This window comes from Trichosurus vulpecula, chromosome 7, assembly GCF_011100635.1.
Source record: "Trichosurus vulpecula isolate mTriVul1 chromosome 7, mTriVul1.pri, whole genome shotgun sequence".
Lineage (NCBI taxonomy): Eukaryota > Metazoa > Chordata > Mammalia > Diprotodontia > Phalangeridae > Trichosurus > Trichosurus vulpecula.
Genome location: NC_050579.1, coordinates 246,186,796 through 246,212,128, shown reverse-complemented (window position 1 = coordinate 246,212,128; position 25,333 = coordinate 246,186,796). Strand labels below are relative to the sequence as shown.

At 42.2% G+C, this 25,333-nt stretch overlaps 1 protein-coding gene across 1 annotated transcript; it reads right to left on the bottom strand.

Annotated features, from left to right (window-relative positions):
* Positions 1–6,724: 6,724 nt before the first annotated feature.
* Positions 6,725–23,348, bottom strand: LOC118856625 (triggering receptor expressed on myeloid cells 1-like). The gene is made up of 6 exons (XM_036767026.1): positions 23,180–23,348; positions 22,140–22,481; positions 20,985–21,108; positions 12,772–12,890; positions 10,989–11,047; positions 6,725–7,885 (listed from the first exon to the last, which is right to left on the bottom strand). The coding sequence occupies exons 1-6, from the start codon at positions 23,229–23,231 to the stop codon at positions 7,688–7,690; spliced, it is 894 nt and encodes a 297-aa protein (XP_036622921.1). The 5' UTR covers positions 23,232–23,348; the 3' UTR covers positions 6,725–7,687.
* Between the last annotated feature and the right edge of the window lie 1,985 nt (positions 23,349–25,333).

Below are 25,333 nucleotides of genomic sequence, written 5' to 3'. Positions count from 1 at the left end.
CAGATTGTTTTATGTATTTCAGCTAAAATAAAAGTTTGCAACAGATTGGATGGAGAGCAGATATGAGAATCCAGCTTTGTCCTGTTAAGCCAGATACTGAATAGATTTCCCCGGTTATGTATAACAGTGACTTCTCACTGATATTTAAAAAAATTGTTTTAAATTTTGATTTAACATGGAACATGTTTATTATCATTATTTTAATTGAATCAATTAATAGTTGATTCAAATTTATCAGTTTTAATTTCTAATGTGACAAATACCAATAGATTTAATTCATAAACAAAATCATTTTGGGATTCTCAGTAATTTTTAAGAATATATTTGGGTCCTGGACCAAAACGTTCAGAACCACTGTTGTTAGAGTTCACTTGGGAGAATGTTCTGAGTATGAATTCCTTTGGTAACCTGTATATTTTTAAAGTTTTCCTGCAAAAATTCCTGTGAAGATGGTGAGACTGTATGTGCAGTCCTGACTTTTGGAACTTGACCAGCACACAAAGGTGTTTAGGTTTGCAACTGAGCTCAGGGAGCAGTGAGAACATCCATTGTTCCTGAAGATGATAAAAACCGAAGGTGAGGTGAAGTAGTATGATCCACAGCCATGTCTAATGCCATGTGGTAGAAGAAGGAAATCTTGGCATTGGCCACACTCATCTTCAGGAGACAAGAGATACCAGGAACCTGCACAGAAGCAGACAGCATGAGGATCCACAAATGCTTCTGCTAGCCTAACTTCATAGTGTTATCACTGGGTTAATACAAACTACTGTCCTGTGGATTAATTTACTGTAACATAAACTAAGTGATTATGTCAAGAATGACTTGTTCAATACCTTAGATCTGCCTGCTACCAGAAATGGGAGGAACCTTTGGTGAGATTGCCTTCTGGGAGGAGTGGGGATGGAATCTATTGAATTTATTTTCAAAGTTTTGAGCTCAGGTGACATAAATGCTTCTAAAGTTAGTTCCTTGGTGGAATTCCTCATACTGATATTCCCAGGGTCTACCATTCATTAGTGGGGGAGGGGAGGAAGTACAATTAAGCACAGAAGGGAAAGTCATCCTAAAGGGTCTCTTGACCTCCCTCCTATTAGTAGGCTATGTTTGATATAAGAGCTATATGTGTGTTGGAGATATGTTATTTAGTCCATGGAAAATATATGAGTCGAATTTTGTTGGTTAAATTTTCTTAAACTACTGAGTCCCTTGATGAGATAAATCTCTTGCAGTAGTTGCTGGTCTCTAGAGTGTACAAGTGGAAAATGATCTAATTTCATCTTCCTCTTTTGAAAGATGAGGAAATAGAGGTGCAGAGGAGTCAAGTAACATTTCTAAACCAAATAAGAGCAGATGTGGGGCTAGCACTGAGGTCTCTGGGTTCCCAGGACAATGCTCCTTCTAACACACCATAGTTCCCCCACTTAAAGACCTAGGATGGTATTTCTTGCACATTCTTCGTGGAAGGTTTATGGTCTTCTATAAAAAAAGGTGTAACATCATTGCCCCTAGCAAATGGGGCCTTTGGTGACTCATGGTGGGACAAAACCCCTTTAACAGAATAGAGCAGTTTTCATTGGTTCTACTCTGGAATAAGAGGCAGAGCCAAGGCCTGGGACAAATCCTGTGAGATGGAGGAAAGGACTGTTATGAGGGAATAAATGAGGAATGAGGTGTCAGTTAGTAAGTCAGTTGGCAAACATTTATTATAAATGTAGTTCATAAATATTTATTTATAAACATCTATTCAATTACAATTCAATTCAATAAAGATGTAAGTGATTACTATGTGCCAGGCACTGTGCTAAGCACTGGGGATATGAATAAGAAAAAGAGACAATTCCTGCCCACAAGGAGCTTATAATCTAATGGGGGAAGGCAACTCAGAAAAGAAAGCAGAAGGGAGGGAAGGGGCTGCTGCTAGCAAATGGACTTACCTTCTGTAAAGGAAGGCTTTGGGAGGAGCTTAGTGCTCACGCTTCCATACCCTCAATTAATGGATAGAGTCAACTGAAGGTGAGTTGAGAAGGTGTAGACTATCAAACCTTAGTCATCCTTTGTGGTGATGAAATCTCAGGTGTCGCCTTTTCCTGATGGGGAGGGGATGTGAGGGGATGTTGTTCCCTGGAGTGGGAGCCAAGCAGAGCTGCTGACCCAAGTTTTTAATAAGTAAAAAGACTGTAATTGTGGAGTGGCAATGGGGGTGGTTATGGGGACCTTTGAATGTCAATGAAAATTTGAATATTGGATCTTAGAGGTGAGAGAGAACCACTGGAATTTATTGAGTGAAAGGTGAAATGGCTAGGTCTATGCTTTAGGAAGAGAAGATTGATAGCTGAGAGGAAAATGGATTGTAGTGGTGTCAGACTTGAGGCAGCGAGACCAACCAGCAAATCATTTAACACGATTTCCAAGAAAGAAAGAAAGGAAGAAAAAAAGAAAGGAAGGAAGCAAGGAAGGAAGGAAGGAAGGAGTCATTATTATAAAGACAATAATAATTACTGAGAGTTTGAGAAGGTACCACACACCTTGTAAATATCTGGGTAGTTCTTTGGAGACCTGTTAATTTTTCAGTCTCCTCTGTCTTCAGATTTGGCAAGGTCATAAATATTTTTTGGCTCTGTGAAAGAAGTTACTGAAAGAATGCTGAGAAGTTCTAAAATCATGCAGTTGTTTAATAAGAAACTAGGACCTCTCACGGCAGAAGTAAAGGGATTTACGAGCTTATTTTGTAGAGTGATTTTTATCTGATAGATTGTTTAGCCATTGCTTATGAAAATTAAGAAAGTGCACCTGGGAAAGTATGTATTGAAGTGACATATTTGACCCAACTTAAAATATCAACAGGCTCCAGATTTAAAGATTTTATTTTTGATTTAGAAGTTAAAAGGCAATATAGTAAGATATGGATATCTGTCAGCCTAGAAACTGACAGGGGACAGTGTTTCTCTGGGTACTAAGAGAACTACCACGTATTCATTATGTGTGTAAAACTCCAGAATGTGATCATTTTCTTAATATCCAAGGACTGATTCCTACTCCGGCGGGGGTGGGGGGGTGGTGGTGGGGAGGGCAAACTGGAAAGGATGACTAATATCAGGTCATGTGTGTGCTTATTAACTGTTTTGCAACAACATGATGAAAATGATACTAATAGCTGCAACTAACTGTAATTAGTGGAACTTACTATTTGAGGCAAAAATCTCCTGAGACTAATTTGACATTGCTCTGAGTTTTGGTTTTAGGTATGATTATCTGAATTGTCATTAAGCTGATAATTCGCTATTTAAGGAAAATGTAATGTGCTGCTCAAAGGGAGTGCAATGTGACTAGTGCTACAGGCAGATTCAGTACCTGGGAAGGTTGAGCAGACAACCTCTGCAAGTGCAATGTTAAGAGCTGCTTGACTCATTTTCTCCATTGTGGTATTTACTTTCTGAACAGGAAATTTTCACACCTGACTAATTCTGAGCCTTGCTGTGATACCATATGAATTATGTGAAGTTTTACTGCTTAATTGGCTATTGAAAGAAAAGTTAACTACATGGAATCAAACAGAATTAAGGAAGCTCTGTTTGTTATGCTTGTGTCAGGTCAATCTGTGTCTGTGAAGGGATAGTCTTGGTGTTGTTATAACCATGTCCCAAAGGGTATACCCACACATACACATACATACTTACGTGTGTGTGTGTGTGTGTGTGTGTGTGTGTATGATGAATCTTGTTGCATTATTCGAAACAGCTCTGAATTACTAATGGGGGAAGGCAACACAGAAAAGAAAGCAGAAAGGAGGGAAGGGGCTGCTGATAGCAAATGGACTTACTTTCTGTAAAGGAAGGCTTTGGGAGGAGCTTAGTGCTCAGCCTTCCAGACCCTCAATTAATGGATAGAGTCAATTGAAGGTGAGTTGAGAAGGTGCAGACTATCAAATCTTAGTCATCCTACATGCACGTATGAAAGAGCTTACTGTTTTTAATTTTTCTATTCTGAATTTGTGGTTATTAATAATTATATGTTCACATATAAGATTATGTTCTTAAAGAATCACATTCTTTTTGGATGAGGTGAAAATTATATATATAATATATATACATATATATTACATATATGTATTATATATATATTTATATATATATATATCCCCTCAAAGGGGACATAGGACAATTGGCACAAAAATATGTTGTGATAAAGATGTAAATGAGATTTTATTGAATTACTTTGAGAAAAAAACAAAACTAGATTGTTTTCTCTAGATATACATATATATATATATATATGCACATATATATATGCCTGTGTGTCTATATACATATGTGTGCGTGTGGCTTTCAAATATTTCTACCAAGAACAATGACAAAAAAGCAAGTATAAGTTTGAATCTATAAGGTTAGAACTGGTTTTCACCACATAAACTAGTTACTGGAAGACTGCGTTTAAGAACATCTCTGTGAAAACGAAAACACTAATGCACTATTGGGGAAGCTGTATGCTAATCCAACCATTCTGGAGAGCAACTTGGGACTTTGCCAAAAGGGACTGTACATACTTTTTGACCAAGCAATATCAATGCTAGGTCTGCATCCCAGAGAGATAAGAAACAAAAAGGAAAGAGACTTACATGTACAAAAATATTCATAGCAGCTCTTTTAGTGATGGCAAAGAATTGGAAATTGAGGGGATGTGCTGCCAGCGGCTGTGGCGCCAAAATGGCCGGAGATGGCTGATTGCTGCAGAGGGTGAAAAGAATACACGGGCCAGGCAGGAGAGTACAGCACAGCTCCATTTATGAAGCTGAAGAAAAGGGCTTATATACCTTTTTAGGCAAGCAGATCAAGAGGTTCACATGTGAGATATTTGTTACATCGCGTGACTTCCTTGTGCTTTGTTCCCCTTTTTGCCATAAACAATATTGTGTTAATAGCCCACAGGTAGTGTTTAGCATGTTCCTTTTCTGAAAATTGGGTAATGTTTCTTCTTTTCCATTTCTGCTGCACTTCATGTGTTCCCTATGAGCTTTCTAACATCCCTCACACAATGGCTCAATAATCAAATCTATTAGCTCTTTAGGTATCATTGGATATCAGATTCATCCAGACCCAGTGAATTGAACTCATTGAGGACAGGTAGGTGTTCTCTTATCATATCCTGACTTGGGTTGGAAGTGAAAAACAGGAATCACCAACCTTGCGTTTCCTACATTTGGCGGACACCTTCTAGTACCCCTGTGCCAAAGGAGAGAAAACAGGGCCAGCTCCAAGCAAAAATGGGAAATTGGAAAATTTATCTTTGGGGTCCCTCAGACTCCTTACTTCTCACACAGGAAACCCTTGGCTCTGTGTTTTCACTAGCTGTCTCCCATGCCTGGAATTCTCTCCCTCCTGAGGATTCCCTGATTTCTTTCAGGTCCCCAGATATCTATATCTTCTTTGTATATAGTTGTTTGCATGTTCTCTCTTCCATTAGATTGAAGGTTCCTTCAGTACGATGGATGTCTTTTTCGTTTCTGTGTATCTCCAGTGCTTAGCACAGTGCCTGGCCCATAGTAGGGGCTGAATAAATGCCATTTGAGTTGAGATTTTCTGCCCTTCCCCTTTGACAAGGTCTCTGCATGGACTACGTGTTCTTGGACAAGTAAATTACCCTCCTGGATCTTAGTTGCTCTCTCAATAAAATAGGGATGGGCAGATGAGTTGCATAGGGACTACAGCTTCTGAAGTTCCATAGAGATGTATCATTTTATGAGAGTATGACATAAGGTGGTTATTAGTACTACTTCTGGTTTAATTTGCATAATTTTTACTAGAACCTCAAGAGAATGAACTGAGGAGCAAATGAGGTGTCTGGAATTGTGTTTCTCCCAGTATCCAGACATGTAGGAGATGCTTAATAAATATTTATTGACTGACTGGAAGACACTGGAAAAATAGGGTCTAGTCTCTTGAACAATATTTCATCTTCTTCCCAGCAGGCCTGGAAGGATGTGCTTAAGGCTAGGATGTAGCCCAGGTCATCTTAACTAAATAAATGTTCAGAGTGTGTGGTATGATAAGTGGAGGCAAGATTAATCTTAGGAAGAGAAGATGCTCTAGAGATGTAAATCTAAAGAGAGTGAGGTATGTCATTCTATGGCAGTGGCATAAAAGCCTAATTCTAGGATGAGTTGTGAGAATGTGGAAGAATGTCTTAGAAGAAGACATCACCTTCTTCTTCTGGCGACACTGAGAGCCACCTAGAAGGAGCAAACCAGGAGGGAGGTGAAGAGACTGGGTGCTAGAACTATAAGTGGCAATGGAAATGCTTATTGGGAAATCTTTGGAATTATAAGTTTTTTTACTGTACACTACATAATTCTTTAAACAAAATTCTGATATCTCTTATCCATTGTGCTTGCAAGTGATTTGACATCACTCTCCTACTCCCCATGGTCCTAGGGACCTCAGGCATCATAATGAGAGGATACCTACCATGGAGATATGGAGAGATTGGTTGTTCAAACTGTCAGTGACACAGGGAAATAATCGCTGTGAAATATTTGAATTGGAGGTTATTTTTAATTATTTCACATTACATGAAGCTTAATGTTCCCTTTTTAATGTAATGAACTCAATCATGGATAGTTATTAACCAGTGTGATTGCCCATAAGGTACTCATACCACCATTTTGTCTTCTCCAGGGAAGAGATTTCCCTGGGGCTTTGGGTAGGGAATGAAACAGAAGGAAGGATAACATTATCCCAAACTTTACTTGGTTCTGGTATAACAAATATTTATGACACAAGGGATACAGAAAACTCTCATTTATAATATGTCTCTCCTCCAGATTAGCTCAAGAACACTTTGGTATAAGTTGTTTTCTGAGCTTTATTGACTTAGTTCTTTCCAAAAGATATGTTTCAGGGAAATTCTTGGTAGAGTTATCCCGTTTGATGCCACAGACAGCTGTCTAGGTCTGGAATCTGAAACCCTCCCTATCTGAACCTGTATCCTACCATTCAATTTCTTCCCTTTTTCTGACTCTTCTTCCATTTCACTAAGTGCTGGGAAGAACATCTCTTGTTACTTGTCTCTGCCATTCTCCTTCCCTCTGCTCTAAGGCTCTCAGATGTTGGAAAAAAAAACTGTCTTCTTAGTACCCTGTCCCTTCCTCTGTACCAACACCCTCATCATTCTCTCCTCCATATACAGTAACTCTGCTTCACAGAGTGTCCTTGTTCTCACTTCTAAGGATTCAAGGTTTCACATGGGACTGATTAATCCTTGGGAGTGGTAGGGGTAGGGAAGGGGTAAGTGGGTCTACTGAGTCAGAATCCCTCATATAGGGAGGGATAGATTGAGGAAGGAAGAATTGATGGAGCATCAGAGAAGACCCAACTGTGGTTATGCACCATCAATTTGTGGTGGGTAAATTAGCCCATTAACATATTAATATGGGGAAATCAGTCCATAATGTATAAGATAGTCAGTCCATTAATATATTAATATATTGAATTTTCAGTTATTCTCAAATCATTTCCTGCCTTAGTGTCCCCAATGAACCTATTAGAACCTCAATGACAAGAACTAGGTCTCCTCATGCTTTCCCTCCTATGCCTCCCAAGTCCCCTATCCCTTAAAAACCTGAGGTTTTTTATTATGTAGGTCCTTCAATGACCACCCAGTCCCTCACCACTGCCTCTTGAGGGGAAACTTATTTGGGAAGCTGATGTCCAGTTCTTGCGATGCTGGCATATTCCACAGGCTCACTGGGGATAGGAGTTGGACCAGGGTTGTGCCCCATCTGTGTATTGGCATAGATTGAATCTCCAAGGCTGAGCTGGGTTCCATGAATCACCGAGGCATATTGGATGACTTCAGAACCCTCTTCTTGCATTTCTATGGTGCTATCCTAGGAGCCAGAGAGAGAGGGAGACCATCAACCAGAAGGGAGAGATCAGGGTGGGGGAAGCTGCTGGTCCCAACTTTGGTGTCCTGATTGCAGTGGGGCAGAGTAGAGGAGAGGGAAGTGAGACACTACAATGGGGGAGGGGAAACATGCCTAGGAAACATACCTGGGAATGTCATAGAATTACATATAAAATATTGGAGCTATCTAGTGCCTTTCCCTCACTTTATACAAGAGAATACTGAGGCCAAGTGAGGGGAGATGCCTTTCCTATCACATGGAGGTAGTGGTATGGCCAGAACTAGATCCAAGATGTCCAGCCACATTCATTCAACAAGCATTTATTAAGTGACGATTATGAGTCTGGCACCATACTAGTTGCTTTCTTAGTCAGTCAATAAATATTCACCAAGTAGCTCCCATGTGCTAGGTACTGTGCTAAGTTCAGTTGTCTTAATTGGATGTTGGGGAATTACATGGCATAGCTTATGATGCATTAGGAATCATACAAGGGAATTCAGATCAAGTCCAAACTAAGCAATCCACAGTGAATTCTGTAGCTGCCAGACACAATGGAAGTAGCTTATGAGGTTCAATCATGCAGCACACTGTTTACAATGAGCATTTGGACCTCTGCTTCAGTCCTAGACCTCTCAGGAACCTTTGACACCATCCATCACTCCATTTCCTGATACTCTCTTTTCTCTAGGTTCCTATGATGTTATCTTATTCTCCTCCTTCCTGTCAAACCATTCCTTCTCACTCACTTCTGCTGGATCTTCATCCAGGTTATATTCACTTATGGTGAACATTCCCTAGGTCTTTATCCCAGACTCTCTTCATTTCTCCTTTTCTACTATGTCACTTGATCTCATCAGCTCCCATGCATTTGTCATCTCTATGCTAATGACTCTGAGATCTACTTATCCAACCCTTACTTCTCTCCCAGCCTCCAGACTCAAATCTCCAACTCCCTACTGGACTTTTCAAATTGGATATCCATAGATACTGTATTTCACCACATAATCCTTACATCCTCTTGTTTTCAGTCCAGAAACTGGTTTATACCCTTTCATTGTGTAATCGTCACATGGTATAATTCTGGTGGTCATGCCACTTAAAAGGTGAACAGAGCAGCATAATGGTCACACCCCACTTTTTTGCAAAATAAAATTGGCACAAAATCTATGACAATTATGTATTGAAATACAGTATTTCAAATCAATATGTCTAAAACTGAATTAATTGTTTTTCTCCCCAAACCCTCCTGTCTCTCTGTCTCTCTGTCTCACACAGACACCTTCTATACCCAATCTGTTACCAAGGCCCCCATTAATATGACTTTCTAACAACTCTCCCACATACCCCTTTCTCTCTTTTCGCACTGCCACCATTCTAATGTAGTCCCTGATCAAGTAGTTGTTGCCATTCAGTTGGTTTTCAGTCGTCTGACTCTTTTTTCAGTCATCTGACCAAGTCTGACTCTTCATGTTCCACTTGGGGTTTTCCTGGCAAAGACACTGGAATGGTTTGCTATTTCCTTCTCCAGCTCACTTGACAGATGAGGAAACTGAGGCAAACAGGACTAGGTGACTTGCCCAGGGTCTCACAGCTAGTAAGTATCTGAGGCTGGATTTGAACTCATGGAGGTGAGTCCTCTGATTCCAATCCTAGTGCTCTATCCACTGAGCCAACTAGCTGCCTGAACTCCTGGGATATTACAATGGCCTGCTGGTTGGTCATCCTGCCTGAAGACTTTCTCCATTCTGCTTCATCCTTCACTCAGTTGTCAAAGTGATCTTACTAAATCTCAAGCCTGATTATATCACCCACCCCCACCCTCTTCCAAATTCAATCAACTCCAGAGGCTCCTTATCACCTTCAGGGCAAAATATACCATCCTTTGCCATTCAAAGCCCTTCACAATCTGGTCCCTCTACCTTTTTCATCTTTACTCTTAACTTCCCCCACCCCTGAAGTATTCTGTGATCCAATGACACTGGCTTACTTGAACAAAACAGTGTATCTCTTGCTTGGGTACATTTGTTGCTGGCTCTTTTGCATGCCTGGAATTCCCTCCCTCCTCATCCCCAACATTTGGCTTTCCTGTCTTCCTTCAAGTCTGAGCAAAAATCTCGTCTTCTACATGAAGTCTTCCCCAATCTCCCTGTATGCTAGTGCCTCCCTATGTTGATTATCTCTAGAAAGCCAGTCAAGAAGCATTTATGAAGCACCAACTATGTGCTAGGCATGGAGGACACAAAGGAAAACAAAAGACTGACTGTCCTTCCTCTCAAGGAATTCAGTCTAAAGGAGAAAACAATATACAAATAACTGAGTACAAGCAAACTATAGAGAAGTTAAATTGGAAAGAATCAACAGAGGGAAGGCACTGAACTCTAATTTATCCTGTCTAGATTTAGAGCCAGAAGGAACCATGGAGGTCACTGAGTCCAACCCTCCCCAACCCCATTTTACACATGAAGAAATTGGCAAAGGGAGTGACCTTGTGACTTACTCAAGACCACACAGCCAGGACATATTTGTAGTGAGGTTCAAAACTACATCTTTGTCACTCCAAGTCTAGTCATCTAGTGGTCATCATTCTAACTTGCTGTGTGACTGGAAAAGTCAATTAACCTCTGTAGATCTCTGGTTCCTTATTTCTAATATGAGAGGGTTGGACCAGATAATCCATAAATCCTTTTCTTTTCTAGTCCCTCTCATCCTGTGATTTGCTTGGAGGTGTTTTTTTTTTTCCTTTTTGGTCCAGAATGATGATTTCACTGAGGAACTCCAAAGAAGGAAACTCCCTTTGCCAGTGCAGATCAGCCACTGTTTTGTAACTTACTGTCTTAAGAGCATTACTTGTCTTGGGCAATCACCCACCCAGTGTGTGTCAGAGGAAGGACTTGAAACTAGGTCTCCTCTCCCCAATGGCCAGTTCTCTATCCACTGGGTCATGTTGTTCTATGCCACGGAGAGAACACTCTCTCAGTCCAGGTCATAGGACTGTTGTCAGGGACAAATGAGATAAGGTATATAAAGTTATATTGAAATGTAAATGCTCTGCAGATACATGTGAAGGATGATTAGTATTACTTACCCTGGCCTTTTTCTTCTGTTCCTCAAGGTCATCATAGACATGGTGGCAGTCATCATCACCTGTTAGAGCACGTGCCTTTAGATGACCTACCCTTTAGGAGGGAGCTGACATCTACTCCATTCCCCTCCCCTCCCCAACACTGGGACGTATCCACTGAAAGAGGTATTGGCTCTGTTTCATGATACTTTTCACCATTCCCCCAATCAAAACTTACCTGGTTTGTTTTCCACCTCTACTTAGTGTCAAAAAGATTGTGTGTGTGTATGCCTGTGTATAAAAGAAACAGACCGAGATGAAGACAGAGAGTGACAGAGCCAAAGAAAGACAGAAAGAGACAGAAACAGAGAAAAAGAGATAGAAACAGGGAGACAGAGATGGACAGAAAGAAAAAGAAAGAAAGACAGAAAGAAAGAAGAAAGAAAGAAAGAAAGAAAGAAAGAAAGAAAGAAAGAAAGAAAGAAAGAAAGAAAAAGAAAGAAAGAAAGGAAGAAAAGAAAGAAAGGAAGAAAGAACAAAAAAGAAACAGACTTACAAAGTCAAAGACAAAGGAAGTGAGAGACAATGATAAAAGTAAACAGAGGTAGAGATAGAGAAAGACATAGAGAGAAAGGGGGTGGGGAGAGGCTGACAGAGACAAAAAGAGAAAGAGACAGAGGTAGAGAAAGTGAAAATTAGAGAGGGAGAAATCAAGTTTTTTCTCTATTCGAAAGCCCTCAGTGGCTCCCCATTGCCTCTTGAATAGCTTATAAACTAGCTTGGCATCAAGGCATTCTATATTCTAATTTTCAACTATCTTTTCCATCCTTATTTCATATTATTCATCATTGACTCTACCCCACCTTTCTCATCTTGACAGACTAGAATCTAGAATCTAGAAGTCTAGAATCAGACTTCTCATCCCTTATACCCATCTTACCCATTTGAAGCTCCTCTATTCCTGGCTTGCTTAGGCCAGGTGCCACCTGCCCTATGAAGTCTTTCTTGATTCCCTCACACTCAGCCCCCTAATTTGGCTTAAAGTGATCTCTTCCTTTTCAAAGTTCCATTTTTGCTGAACCTTGGCCATGACTGTCTTTCACTTCCTCCATTTGATCCTTAAGTATAAGCAAGTCTTTCCCTCTATTACAAGAATTTGAATGTAAGCTCCTGGAAGGTAGGTTTTGGATCATGTCTTTCTTTGTATCCCTCATACCTGCTATAGTGCCTTGTAAATTGGAAGTCCTTAATAAATGCTTTTGGCTTTGAAATGAATTGTGAAGGATGAGACAGAAAAAAAGGAAAAGGGAAAAAATTGTTTTCATAGAAAAGTTTTATTTCCTTGAGGTTTCTAGCAATTCAGTGTGCAAAGCACTTGGCTAGGCTCTTAGGATAAGGGGGAGGAAAGGAATAAGCATGATATGGTGTCTACTATGTGCCAGGCTTTGTGCTAAGAACTTTATAAATATTACCTCACTTGATGCTTACAATAAACCTGTGAGATAGGTGCCTGAATAGAAGAAAGATAAAAAAGAAGACAAGACAGTATCAGTCCCTGGGAAGCTCCCAGTGTGTCGGGGGCAGATAAGAGAAGTACACACTAACCAGAAGAAAAATTAGAATGACTTGATCATCATAGAGGAGAAGTAAAGAGGATCAGCAGGGTAGTGTCCACAGGCTATATGGAGCCTTGGGCTCATCTTCCCTCAGCCCCTGAGTCAGCAATGCTAGAGGGGCATGAGAGGGAAGGAAAGGAAGGAGGGTAGGAGGGAGCTGGGAAGAGGCCAAGTGACCACCTGTGTCTTACCTGTCCCTGGTTTTCTGGAGATTTTCACGATGTACACGATGCCCACACTGAGGAGCCCGACAAGGAGCAAAGAGGCCAGCACAGAGCCCCAAATGATGAATTTCTCTTTGTCTCTTGGACTAATGGGGAGGGAGACCAGTCAGGTGAGACAATATCAAACAAAACAAGATCACTCTGGTTTAGGCAGTTGGCCCTGTGCCTGAGGTACTAGAAGAACTGAGTTTTGTCTTTGGGGCTTCTTACTGCCCTTCTCCACAGGTGCCCACAGGAAACCTCAAGATCCTTCTACCTACTCAGCACCCTGATGCAGGGCCTGACTTCAACTAAATCCAAGCAGGGCCCCATCTCCCCTATCAAACAGATGATATTTGTAAAGCACTTAGCCCAGTGCCTGGTACATTGTAGGTGGGCTCTAAAAGAAAATACATGTTCCCTTCCTCCTTCCCTCACCAAAAGGTAACTATCCTTATTATTACGTCTCACTCCCATCCTAGGATATGTCAAACTGGGTGTCCTGTGCTTTTAATCTCAAATCTGACATGTCCAAAACAAACTCATTGTCTTCTTCCAAACTCCTATAAAGCTCAGCCTTATACTTCAGCATACATTGTGTTGTACCAGAAGCGAGGGAGACACACCACAGAGTGTAAGTTTTAAGTGGAGAATTTATTACCCGGCGGCCATCGGGGTACGGCACCACAAATCAATGGCAATGTGTTGAAGCAAAAGGGTAGTTTATATAGGATATGGGGGTACAGAGTGGGGGGGAGAGAGGAACAAAGGTCCTGGATGATCAAAAGATTCAGTCAGGTTATCGTACTAGTGGGATAATCTCATTTACATTCCTTGGTGGAGTCACAGAGTCCCAGGGATATCTGCTAGAAAGGGTCTGTCAAGTTATCTCTCAGTGGGATGGTCCTATCTATTGACATTCCAGGGAGGAGCAGCCACAGAGGCCCAGGGGGTTTGCTAAATACCAAAGATATCTGAGTCCATTCTTTCTGGGGGTGCTTGTCAGTAGCTAGGGGTTTCTCAGGGGTTCCTAATTTTCCTTGTATTACATTGTACTCCTCATATTCTCCCCCCACCCACATCCAATCAGCTGTCAAATCTTTCCATTTCTATGTCATATCAAACAATATATATCATTTACCTTATATCAATAAATCAGCAAGCATTTATTAAACAACTACTATGTGCCACATGCTGTAAGGATACAAAGTACTGAGGTATAAATGATGAGACAATCCTTACTCTCAAGAAGCTTATATTCTATTGAGGTGAGAACACATTCATGTCTAAATTTATTCAGAAGAAATACAAAATAAATGCAAAATATTTAAATGCAGGGGTAGTTAGAGAGAGAAGGCACTAGTATTTGGGGGGATCAGGAAAGGCTTCTTATAGAAGATGGCTCTTCAGCTTTGTCTTGAGGGAAGACAAAGCATTCCTGTGAGGCACAGATGAGGAGGGGATGCACTCTAGGCACCGGGGACAACTCATGCAAATGCATGGAACTGGGAGATGGGCTATTGTGTGCAAGAAACAGAGAGAAGACCAATTTGGTTGGCCTGTAAAGAAAGAGAAGAGGTTTAACATATAATTAGCCTGAAAAGATAGAATGAGCCCAAGTTGGGAAGAGGTTTAAACTACAAGGAGAAGAGATTATTATATTTCATTCTAGAGTTAATAAGGAGGCAGTGGAGTTTACTGAGTCAGGGTGTGATATGGCCAGATCTGCACTAAAGGAATGTTTCTTTGGCAGCCTTATGGAGGGGAGAGACTTCAGGGAGACAAAAATGAAAGTACTGCTGTCCAGGAAGCTTGCGTTTTATTGAAGAAAATCAACCTATACAAAGACAAGTAAATACAAAATGCATTCAAGGCAATATATGTGGGGAAGGCATTAAATACTGAAGGGAAAAGGGAAGGCAAGGGCTCTTCAGAGGGTGGTATGTGAGCTAAAAAGGCACCTAGGTGGTTAGGGACAGCACAGCAGCTCAGTGGATAGAGAGCCAGGCCTGGAGTCAGGAATATCAGAGCTCCAATCCAGCTTTAGGTACACACACACACACACACACACACACACGCACACACGCGCGCACACGCACGCACACATGCACCCATATACACACACAGGTTATCTCAAAAGTCCTAGTGAAATTTTAAGCTTCAGTACCTTCAGAAGAATACATGTTATAAATGTATTCTTTAAAATCTGAAAGTTACCTATTTAAATTTTAATGTATTATATGTTTAGTAGATTTTAGAACGTTTAATAAACTTTCATCACCCGCTGCTCAGCAGCTAAAATTATTGTAATACCTAGTCTCGAAATCATCCAAAAGCATCCAGTTTCAATGCATGCCTAACAGTTGGATGTGACCCCACAAGAAAAACTCTGATGGCGATAGATTAGGTAACTGAAGCTGTTAAGCAAGAATTCTTCTACCATCTACTAGTCTGAGAATTGACTTCAAGAAACTTTGGCACATGAAATGCACAATGCAAAGTCTTATTTAAATTAAAATTATTTTATTTAAAATTCACAAAATGAATTAACTGTAAAATAATTAGGCTGTCAAAAAACTATTTGCAATTTAGTAGCATATAAACTTCTGAAGTTACATAAGTGTAAAACAACCAGCCTTTTGGGGTCATGCTAGATTTACCCATGCATAGGTGTACATGCACACACACACACACACACACACATATATGTATATCTTTATATATATACATATATGCATAAATACAGAGACATACATGGTTTTCTCCTCTGAGAGAGCACAAGCTCCATGAAAGCAAGAATTATTTCATTTTTCTCTTTGTATCCCTGGGCTTAGCATAGCACATAGTAGGGGCTTGGTGAATGTTTATTGAATGATGAAATCACAATTTTAGAGCTAGGGACCCTAGAGGCCATGGGTATTGAGTCCATCCTCATTTTAAAGAGGACAAAACTGGCGTTCAGAGAGGTTGAGTCACTTGCCCAGGGTTGCACAACCAATTAAAGTCAAAGGCAGGATTTGAATCCATTGGGCACATAGGTGACTCAGTGGATAGAGTGCTGGGCCTGGAGCCTAGAAGACTTCCTGAGTTCAAATGTGACGTCAGACACTTAGTAGCTGTGTGACCGTGGGCGAGTCACTTAAGCCTGTTTCCTTCAGTTTCCTCATTTTTAAAATGATCTGGAGAAGGAAATGACAAACCATGCCATTCTCTTTACCAAGAAAACTCCAAATGGGGTCGTGAAGAGTCGGACACAGATGAAAATAACTGAACAGCACCAAGTAGCACAATGGATAGAGGGCTGGGCTGAGCTTGAGGAAGACTTGAGTTCTAATCCATCCTCAGGTACTCAGTGGCTGTGTGACTCAGGTCAGTCATTAACCTTTGTTTGCCTCAGTTTCCTCACCTGTGAAATGGAGATAATAGCCCCTCCCTCCCAAGGTTATTGTGCCAATCAAAGAGGTAATAATTGTAAAGCGCTTAGCACAGTGTCTGGCACAAAGGAGGCAATATAGGAATGTTACCTGGTATTGCTATTGTTTCTATTTCAAGTCCAGAATTCTGCTCGCTTCTCTGAATCGATCACCAAAGATTTATTAAGGGCCTGCTGGGGAAGACAAGCTCCATGCTAGGCTCCAGTATGAGAAAGACAAAAAGGAAAGTATTGGTGTCCTCAGGAAGTTTACCTTTTATTGAAGGGAATCAACCTACACACAGCCAAGTAAATACAAACTGCATTCAAAGGAATATATGAGGGGAAGGCACTAAAAACTGAAGGGAATAGGGAAGGCACACTCTCCTTTAGAGGGTCATATGTGAGGTAAAATGGGCAGCTAGGGGGCTCAGTGGATAGAGAGCCAGGCCTGGAGTCAGGAAGATCTGAGTTCCCATCCAACTTTAGACGCTTAATAGCTGTGTGACCCTGGGCAAGTCACTTAACCCCGTTTTGCCTCAGTTCCTCATCTGAGGACACTCTTGAGAAAGAAATGGCAAACCACTCCAGTATTTTTGCCAAGAAAACCCCAAATGGGTCACAAAGAGTCAGACACAACTCAACAGCTGAACAACAACAACAAAAGCCAAGCCCAGAAAGAAAATATTGATTCTTAGAGATATAGGTGATGAGGAAGGGCATTTCAGGCATGAAAAATAGCGAATGGAAAGGCAGGTGACTGAATACCGCTTAAGAAGAATCGTTAAGTAGGTCTGTTTTGCCAGCAGAATATACAGAGCATGAAGGGGAACAATGTACAATTAACGTAGAAAGGTAGGTGTGACCCACATTCTGAAGACCTTTAGATGCCAACATCGGAGCCTGTATTATATCCAGAAGGCAATAAGGCCCCACTGGATTTTCCTGAGGGACATGGTCAAGCCTATGCCACTGGAGTACCAACTGGTAGGTCCATGGAAGATGGATTAGAAAAGAGAGGCTGGAATCAGGGAGAGCAATTAGGAAGCTTTTGTAACAGTCCCACAAGGGATGACAAGGGTTTGAACCTCAAATTCGTCTGCAGAAAGCCTTTCCTCATCCTCTTACACACACACACACACACACACACACACACACACACACACACACACTGTTAATACCTTCACCCTGCGAATACCTTCCATTTACATTTTATGTTAATATATTTTATATAAGTTTTTTTTATTATGTTGTCTCTCCCCATTAGAATATGAGCCTCTTGGGGGCAAGGACCAGTGTTTTTGCTTTCTCTTGTATGCTCAGGGTTTAGCATGGTGTCCACCCCCCATCCCTCCATAATCAGTGCTTAACAAATGCTTATTGAGAATGTCAAATTAGGGGCGGAGCCAAGATGGCGGCTGGAAAGCAGGGACCAGCCTGAGCTCCCTGCCGAGCCCCTCCAAAAACCTATAAAAATGGCTCTGAACCAATTCTAGAAAGGCAGAACCCACAGAACAGCAGAGGGAAGCAGGGCTCCAACCCAGGACAGCCTGAATGGTCTCTGGGTGAGGTCTATCCCACACGGAGCTTGGAGCTGGGAACTGGGAACGGAGTGGAGCAGAGCCCAGCCTGAGCGACTTGGACCATCCAGAGCAGAAGCCGGGCGGAGGGGGCCCTAGCGCCCTGATTCAGTGAGCTGCGGCAGTTACGAGACTTCTCAACCCACAAACACCAAAGACTGCTGAGAAGGTTAGTGGGAAAAGCTGCGGGAGTGGAAGGAGTTCGCAGTTCGGCTTCCAGCCCCTGGGGCAGCGGAGGTGGGGCAGCTACGGCTGCTGCTGCTTCTGGCTCCAGGCCCACCTGGTGGGAGGAATTAAGTGGCGGATCAGAGCAGGGGTGCACAGCCTGCCGAAGATCTGAGCCCAGTTCGGGTTGGGGGTCCTTGGGGAAGGAGCAGTGCTGGTGCGGCAGAGCTGGCACCTCCCCCCCAAACGTGGAACATAGAATTCTGTAGTCTACAAGCAGTCATACCCCACTGAAAAACTCAAAGGTCAAGTTAGTTGGCTGGGATTATGGCCAGGCAGTGAAAACGCACCGAGATTCAGTCTCAGACTCTGCATTCTTTCTTTGCTGACAAAGAAGACCAAAACATACAGACAGAAGAAATTAATAAAGTCAAAGAGCCTACAACAGAAACCTCCAAGAAAAACATGAACTGGTCCCAGGCCATGGAAGAGCTCAAAAAGGATTTGGAAAAGCAAGTTAGAGAAGTAGAGGAAAAATTGGGAAGAGAAATGAGAAGGATGCGAGAAAACCATGAAAAACAGGTCAATGACTTGCTAAAGGAGACCCAAAAAAATACTGAAAAATACACTGAAGAAAACAACACCTTAAAAAACAGATTAACTCAAATGGCAAAAGAGCTCCAAAAAGCCAATGAGGAGAAGAATGCCTTGAAAGGCAGAATTAGCCAAATGGAAAAGGAGGTCCAAAAGACCACTGAAGAAAATACTACTTTAAAAATTAGATTGGAGCAAGTGGAAGCTAGTGACTTTATGAGAAATCAGGATATTATAAAACAGAACCAAAGGAATGAAAAAATGGAAGACAATGAGAATGTCAAATTATTTTGGAGATAGCCCATTTTCTAGAGCTAAGGAGCATCAAATAGGTTGTGCTCTGAGCTTGGCATAAAAAGAGTCCGTTGTGCTCCTGCTGTTATCACCATCTGGCAAAGTGTATTGCTTGCACCAGCACCAGGTGTTCACTGAGGGATTTAGCCCCTTCTATTTCCCAGGGCCATCCATCATATGTTCCCAATCCCTGTTCCCTGTCACTGACACCTGTTCCTATCACAGAACTCTGGTTTTATACCTGGAAGGGTGGCCATGACCTGTAAGACTTGAGACAATGACCATTCCCATGGGATGCAAGACTGCCTGTATTGTCCCAAGAAATGCCAACCCTGAGAACTATCTTAAGACTTTAGAATGATTGCATTGTGGGCCAACCCCTTAGCAGCTTTAAGCCTTCCTTCTTAGGAGAGGAGGCTTCCATGTGCATACATCATTTTCCTCACTCTGAATTAATTAAACTTTTCTTTGTATCCTGACTCTCCTGGCTCTAGCCCGCTTTGTTTGTCTGGCTGCAGTCACCCACAGGTTAGAGGCCAGTTCTAGTTCACTTGACAACTAACTAGCTGCATCAGAGTGGGGGCTATTTGGGTAGAAAAGAGAAGACAGGCCAAAGAAAGACTATGGAGGTAAAATGAGTAAATTGGGTATCTGATGGATCAGGAGAATGAGGGATAGTGAAGAATCGAGGCAGACTCTGAGGTTGCCAACCTGGCTGAATAGAAGGATTGGAAGCCTTTAATAGAAATGGAAAAGTTGGAGAAGGATTGGTTTGGAATCAGAGGGGCTAAGAGGGAAGATGACAAGTTTCATTTTGGGCCTGTTGAGTTGGAATTGCCTACATGAAATCCAATTTAGATATACAATAACTACTTGGTGATGTGTGATGAGGGCTCAGGAGACGCTATAGCAGAATATATATGTATACATATGCACATGTAGATGCACACATATGTGTATGTATATACATGTGTATATATATACATACATGTCATCTGAACAGACAACATAATTCAATCACTGAAATTATCTGTTACATCTCCTAGATGAAGGGTTCTGAACAGTTTTTGTGTCCTGGAGTCATTGGTCAGTCTGGTAAAGCCTTTGGACCCTTTCTCAAAACAATGTTTTTAAATGCATAATGTAAAATACTTGGGATTAGAAAGAAAGCCATTGGTATAGCAATAGAGTTAATAAAAATATTATACCAAATTCACTGACCACAAGTATAGAATCTTTGACCTAGACACAGTATAGTGGGAGGAAAAGCAGGATCAGATTAGATCAGGAACATTCCCACAGAAGGGACAGAATGAATGAGAACTGAGAAGAGGAATATGAGAAGATCTGAGAGGGACTGAGAAACCTGAGAAAGCAGTTCCATGAAAACCCAAGAGAAAGGGAGGTAGGGGATGGGGCAGGGGTCATCAGTAGAGTCAGATACTACAGAGATTTCCAGAAGGATGAGTGTTAAGTAAGGACCAGTTAAGACAACCTTGGTAAACTTGAACAGAACCGTTTCAGTTGAGTGATGACATCACAAGTAAGTGGAGAAATGAATGAGAGCAGAAGTGGCAGCAACAAGAATATTTCTCTGGGCAGGCATGTTCTAAGCCATCCTTTTTGGAAGGTAAATTTTCCTTGGTTCACAATTTTACCTAGTTCATTCACCTCTAAGAGGAGAGGGAGGGAAAGGCAATCAGCCATGAGGGAATGATGCCCAGTTTTTCAAAAAGGGAGACTTGTTTAAGAAAGAAGAATTTGTGGATCTGTTTGGTTTATGTGGAGATGAGGAAGTGTGATAAATGATACCCACTGTCAAAAATGTAGTGGTGCAGGATGGGAAGGGGTTAGCATATGACAGAAGGGAGTATGGATTCAGGACTGAAAAATGCCAGGCTAGGCAGAAAGGAAATCAGCTTTCAAGCCATCTTAAACTTGGAAATGAACAAAAAGGGGGAAGCTAGTAAGTACAGTTTCACTAGGCACAAGGGGACCTTCATCTCCCTTTTTGCCCATTTGTTCTCACTTCCAAAAGGGAATACTGGAAAGAGGTGACCTTATACTGAAAGTCTGGGGCAGTACAAGTGAGCCTCATGTTAACTGCTGAGGTTTGGAGCTCTTAAGACAAATGAATTTGCAGAAAAGAGTTGTACCTGCTGGTAGCCAAGGGGGTGGCAGAGGTGGTGAAAGTTATCTCAGTGGTAGTTTGAAGATGTTTGGTGCTGAGAGGTATCTCAGTGGTAGGCCGAGAACACTTGGTGGTCATCAATATTGTGGCTGAAAAAAGAACAGAGGAATGAAACATTTGGCCCTTGACCTGACAAACTCACCTGCCTGCCCTTCCCTGGAGGGTCTAGAACACTAGACTGCTGGCTTCAGGGATGTGTTGGGCCTTGAAACATCATTAGGCACCACAAGTAGGCATGCTATGGGCTAATACAATATAATAAATCATATCTCATTACTTATGTATTGTCAAGTACTCTAGCCTATACTTTGTACTGCTAATGTCACCATCAGACTCCTCTGCCACCCCTAGGCCCTCTGACAGGATATTCCTAAGGGATGCTTCTTCTATCCCCAGGAGTGGAGTGTGGTTCTTGTCCAGAATGAAGGCAATCTTAATAATTCTCAGATGCAGAGCATTTGTAATTCACAAAGAGTATTTCCCCCACATCATACCCTGCCTTCCCCACCTCCATTTTACATATGAGGAAATAAGCCTAAGAGAGGTGAAATGACCTCTCAGGGTCACAATATAAGGCAATTTGATAGCTGAGATGACTCTGTGTCTCTGCTCTTTCATTAGAACCTGCCAGGATCTGCTTCAACAATACGTCTGGTGGAACTACTCCCCCTTGTCTCCTGGGGCCAGAGATTCAGGCATCCTCAATCAATGAGACAAATTTCTGTGTCTGTGTATACGTTGTGAGAAACCTGTGTGTTTCTGTGCCTGTGTAAGCCAGAAGTGCATTTGTGTGAATGACTGTGAGTGTGGCTCAGGAGACCCAAGAAGTAGAAGCTCCAGGACAAATATCTGCCCTACATGGAAATGAGACCAGAGAAGAAAATACCTCACCTTCCCCAAGGATGAAAAGAACTACCATCAAAACCATGGTGTGGAAAGAAGTGAAGAGAGGGTGGGAAAGAGGAGGGGCAGGAAGCTGGAGGACTGAAAGAGGCTGAGCAGCTTCTTCCTAGACACCCCAGGTAGGCCTAAGGTCACATCCTAGCCCTGGGTCATGTCCACACTAGGTACCTAAAAATCTCTGCTTGAAAGGAAGGGGATTGAGTTGGCAGGGACTTACCTGAAGAAACCTCTAAGCTGATTGTCCGGGTATCATAAATAATGTTGTTGACAGAGTCATAGATTCCACACAGATAGGTTCCTGAGTCCTTCACCTTGAGGTTAGACATGGTGATGGTGATGGTACCAAAGGAGGGGTCATCCTTCAGGGAGACTCGTAGGTCATTTAGTTCCCAAGTGAAGAATGACTTTGCAGTAATCAGTCTATCACACGATTTTCCATTCCCTCTCACTTTACACCAGGTTTTCCACCTGTTCTCAGCTGTCTGGGGATCATAGATACAACTCACTCTGAGTGTCTGCCCCTCCTGGTACTTCAATTGGGTCACTTGTCCCTGTGAACCTGAAAAAGAGATTATCAGGTCAGGGGGAGCCCAGCTGAGTCTCCCTTGACTCCCCTCCCTTCCTTGACTGAAGAATATGAAAGAGGTAAGGGCGCTGGTCTCCTCAAGTAGCCTCTTCTTCTAAGAAAATATGCCTCAAAGAGCCAGCCGCTCACACAGGGGAGCCTCCTGATCAGTGGTGTGCTAGTAAACAATGAACAAGCAGTTCTCTCAATCTTTCTCTTTCCCTCCCTCTGTCCCTCTTCCTCTTCTTCCCTCCCCCTCCTCTGTCTTTCCTTATCTCACTATATATGTACACACCTACACACACACACCCACACACATGCACACACACACACACACACACATACCCGTGTACATATATGGGTTTGATATATTTTAAAATTTAATATGCATTATTAATATCCTCACCATCACTTTTTTAAGCCAAGTCAATATAAAACAATAAATCAACTCTTCATTTGTATGCAGTCTTTGCCAATTTTCAAGGTGGAAATGCTCTTGCTGAAAATTTAACAGCCGGCTCTTCCAAGCCAGAGTGAGCTGGCTCCAGCACACCACTAATCCTATCCCTCCTCAGGCCCTCCTAGCCATACAACATTGTACTCCCTCCCTTCTGTCACTCTCCTCTCTCTTCTCTGCTCCCTGTCAGTCACCAACTCTAGCCTTCCCTAACCTCCACCACTCCCCCAAATACCCATTAATAGAAAAGGCAGCAGCAGTAGTAGTGGGGCTGCCTCAGCCATCATGCATCCGTGGGTCCAGACACACGGGACATTGGAGGTGGTGTCTTCATGTTGTCCCTGGGCTCATGGATGGCACGAGGGTGTTGGGGTTGATTCTCCACTGCCTAATTCTGAGCCTCTGAGAGGAAAGAAGAAGTAAAGGGCTAAAGGGCGGGGGGTGGGGTGGGCGGGAAACGATGCTTGGGGAAGTGGGAGGAGTGGAAGGAGCAGAAGTGCTGACCTCATACAAGGGAGGTGAGAGCACTTATGTCTGAGGGATTCCATTGGTCAGGGCTCTGACCCCCAGGATGACCTAGGCAGCCTCCTCAAGAAGAGTTTTGGCCCTTACACCCACAAATGGAGCTTATGTTATACCATAGGCTTCCTGATCTCAGATACATCTGTCCCATGTTTAGGGATCCAAAGAGCCTGGGCATGGGGGAGAGGGTGAAGGTAAGGAGAACTGGGCCTAGCACTTCATCAGGATTCAGGCAAATGGAAATGGAGGTGTCTGATCTGAGAGGATAACTTCAGATGGATGGTGGCTGTTGGGGACATGGGAGTCTGTTTAGTCAGAACATCCAGGACAGGAGGATGTCATCTTCTCACGGCCACTTCCCTTGTCCTCTCCCTATGGCCAAGAGGAATCAGTGGTTCACAGAGAGAGTCTTCCTCCTCTTCCTGGTCACACTAAGTCCTTGCCACCCAGCATTCTCTGTCCTTTCTCCTTCCCCAGGGAAGTGATTAGGGTTAAGGGGGCTGGGAGAATGGGGAGCAGAGACTGCTGGACAGAGAGTTCTGTGGTCTAATCAGAAATTATCATCCATTATTCTACTGGGGGAGAGGGAGATATATATCTAGGATTGCCATCCATGTAAGCTATGTCAAGGCCCATAGAGCAGAAATCCATAGCCTAGGGAAACCTTAGACACCATTTAATCCAAGGGTTCTCAGTAGTCCAAGGACCTCTTGAAGAGGGTACAGAGGAAATAGCATTATATGGTGCCTACTATGTGCCAGGCACTATGCTAAGTGATATTTGCAAATATTATCTCATTGATCCACACAATAACTCAGGTTGTTGTACCTCATTTTACTGTTGAGGAATCTGAGGCAAAAAGAGGGTAAGTCACTTCCCTAGGGTCACACAACTAAGTATCTGAGGCTGGATTTGGAGCCAGCTCTGACTCTTTCCCCAGAACTCTCTTCACTGCACTACCAGGTACCTCTCAGTCTCCAATCCTCATTTAGGGGTTCTTCATAGGTCATGACTATTTGCATAATTGTAATGAGTGTCTCTTTGGCTCTTTAAGAATACCTTTCTTTTCCAACTATCTGTCAGTGTGAGTCCAGACTTTTTTTATATACTTCAGCTAAAACAACAGATTGCAACAGATCAAATGGGAGCAGATATGAGAATCTGGCTTTGTCCTATGAAGCCAGAGAGTGAAGAGATTTCCACAGTTACATAAAACAAGAACTCTTCTCACTGATATTTTAAAAAAAATAACTTTTTAACTTTGAACATTTTATAAATATGTAACAGCTTCATTGCTATTATTTTAATTGTCAGTGAATGGTTGATTCAATTAATTTCTAGTATGGTAAGTATCAATAGATATATATCATATACAAAAGCATGTTGGGATTCTCAGTGATTTTTTAGACTGTATTTTAATCCTGAAACCAAACATTTCAAGAACCACTGGTTTAAGAGTTCAGTTGGGAGAATGTTCTCAGTATGAACCCCTTTGGTAACCCGTACATTTTTAGAGCTTTTCCTGAATAAATTCCTGACAAAATGCTGAGAGCTACCCCTCTGCATGTGCAGTCTCCTGACCTTTGGAATCTGACCTGCTCACAGGGATCTCTAGGTTTGAGAGTGAGCTCAGGGAGCAGTAAGAACATCCATTGCTTTTAAAGATGATAAAAACCTAAGGTGAGGAGAGGTAGTATGATCCTCAGCCATGTCCTGCCCTATGTGAGAGAAGAAAGAAAGCTCGGTCCTGGCCATCTTCATGAGACAAGAGAGACCAGGGACTTGCATAGCTGCAGGGACTTGCAGGGACTTGCATAGCTGCAAGTGGACTATGAGGGTCCATGAATGCCAGAGCTAGCCTAACTTC

Bases quoted from the DNA above. Each gene is read 5' to 3' on its own strand.
- LOC118856625 (XM_036767026.1), bottom strand. From the start codon at position 23,231: ATGATGGCTGAGGCAGCCCCACTACTACTGCTGCTGCCTTTTCTATTA. The intron at 12,891-20,984 runs GTACAACTCTTT...CCTCCCCATTAG, and splicing joins ACCCCCTTGGCTACCAGCAG to TCCAAGAGACAAAGAGAAAT. The intron at 11,048-12,771 runs GTAAGACACAGG...GTGCTCTAACAG, and splicing joins CTCCAGAAAACCAGGGACAG to GTGATGATGACTGCCACCAT.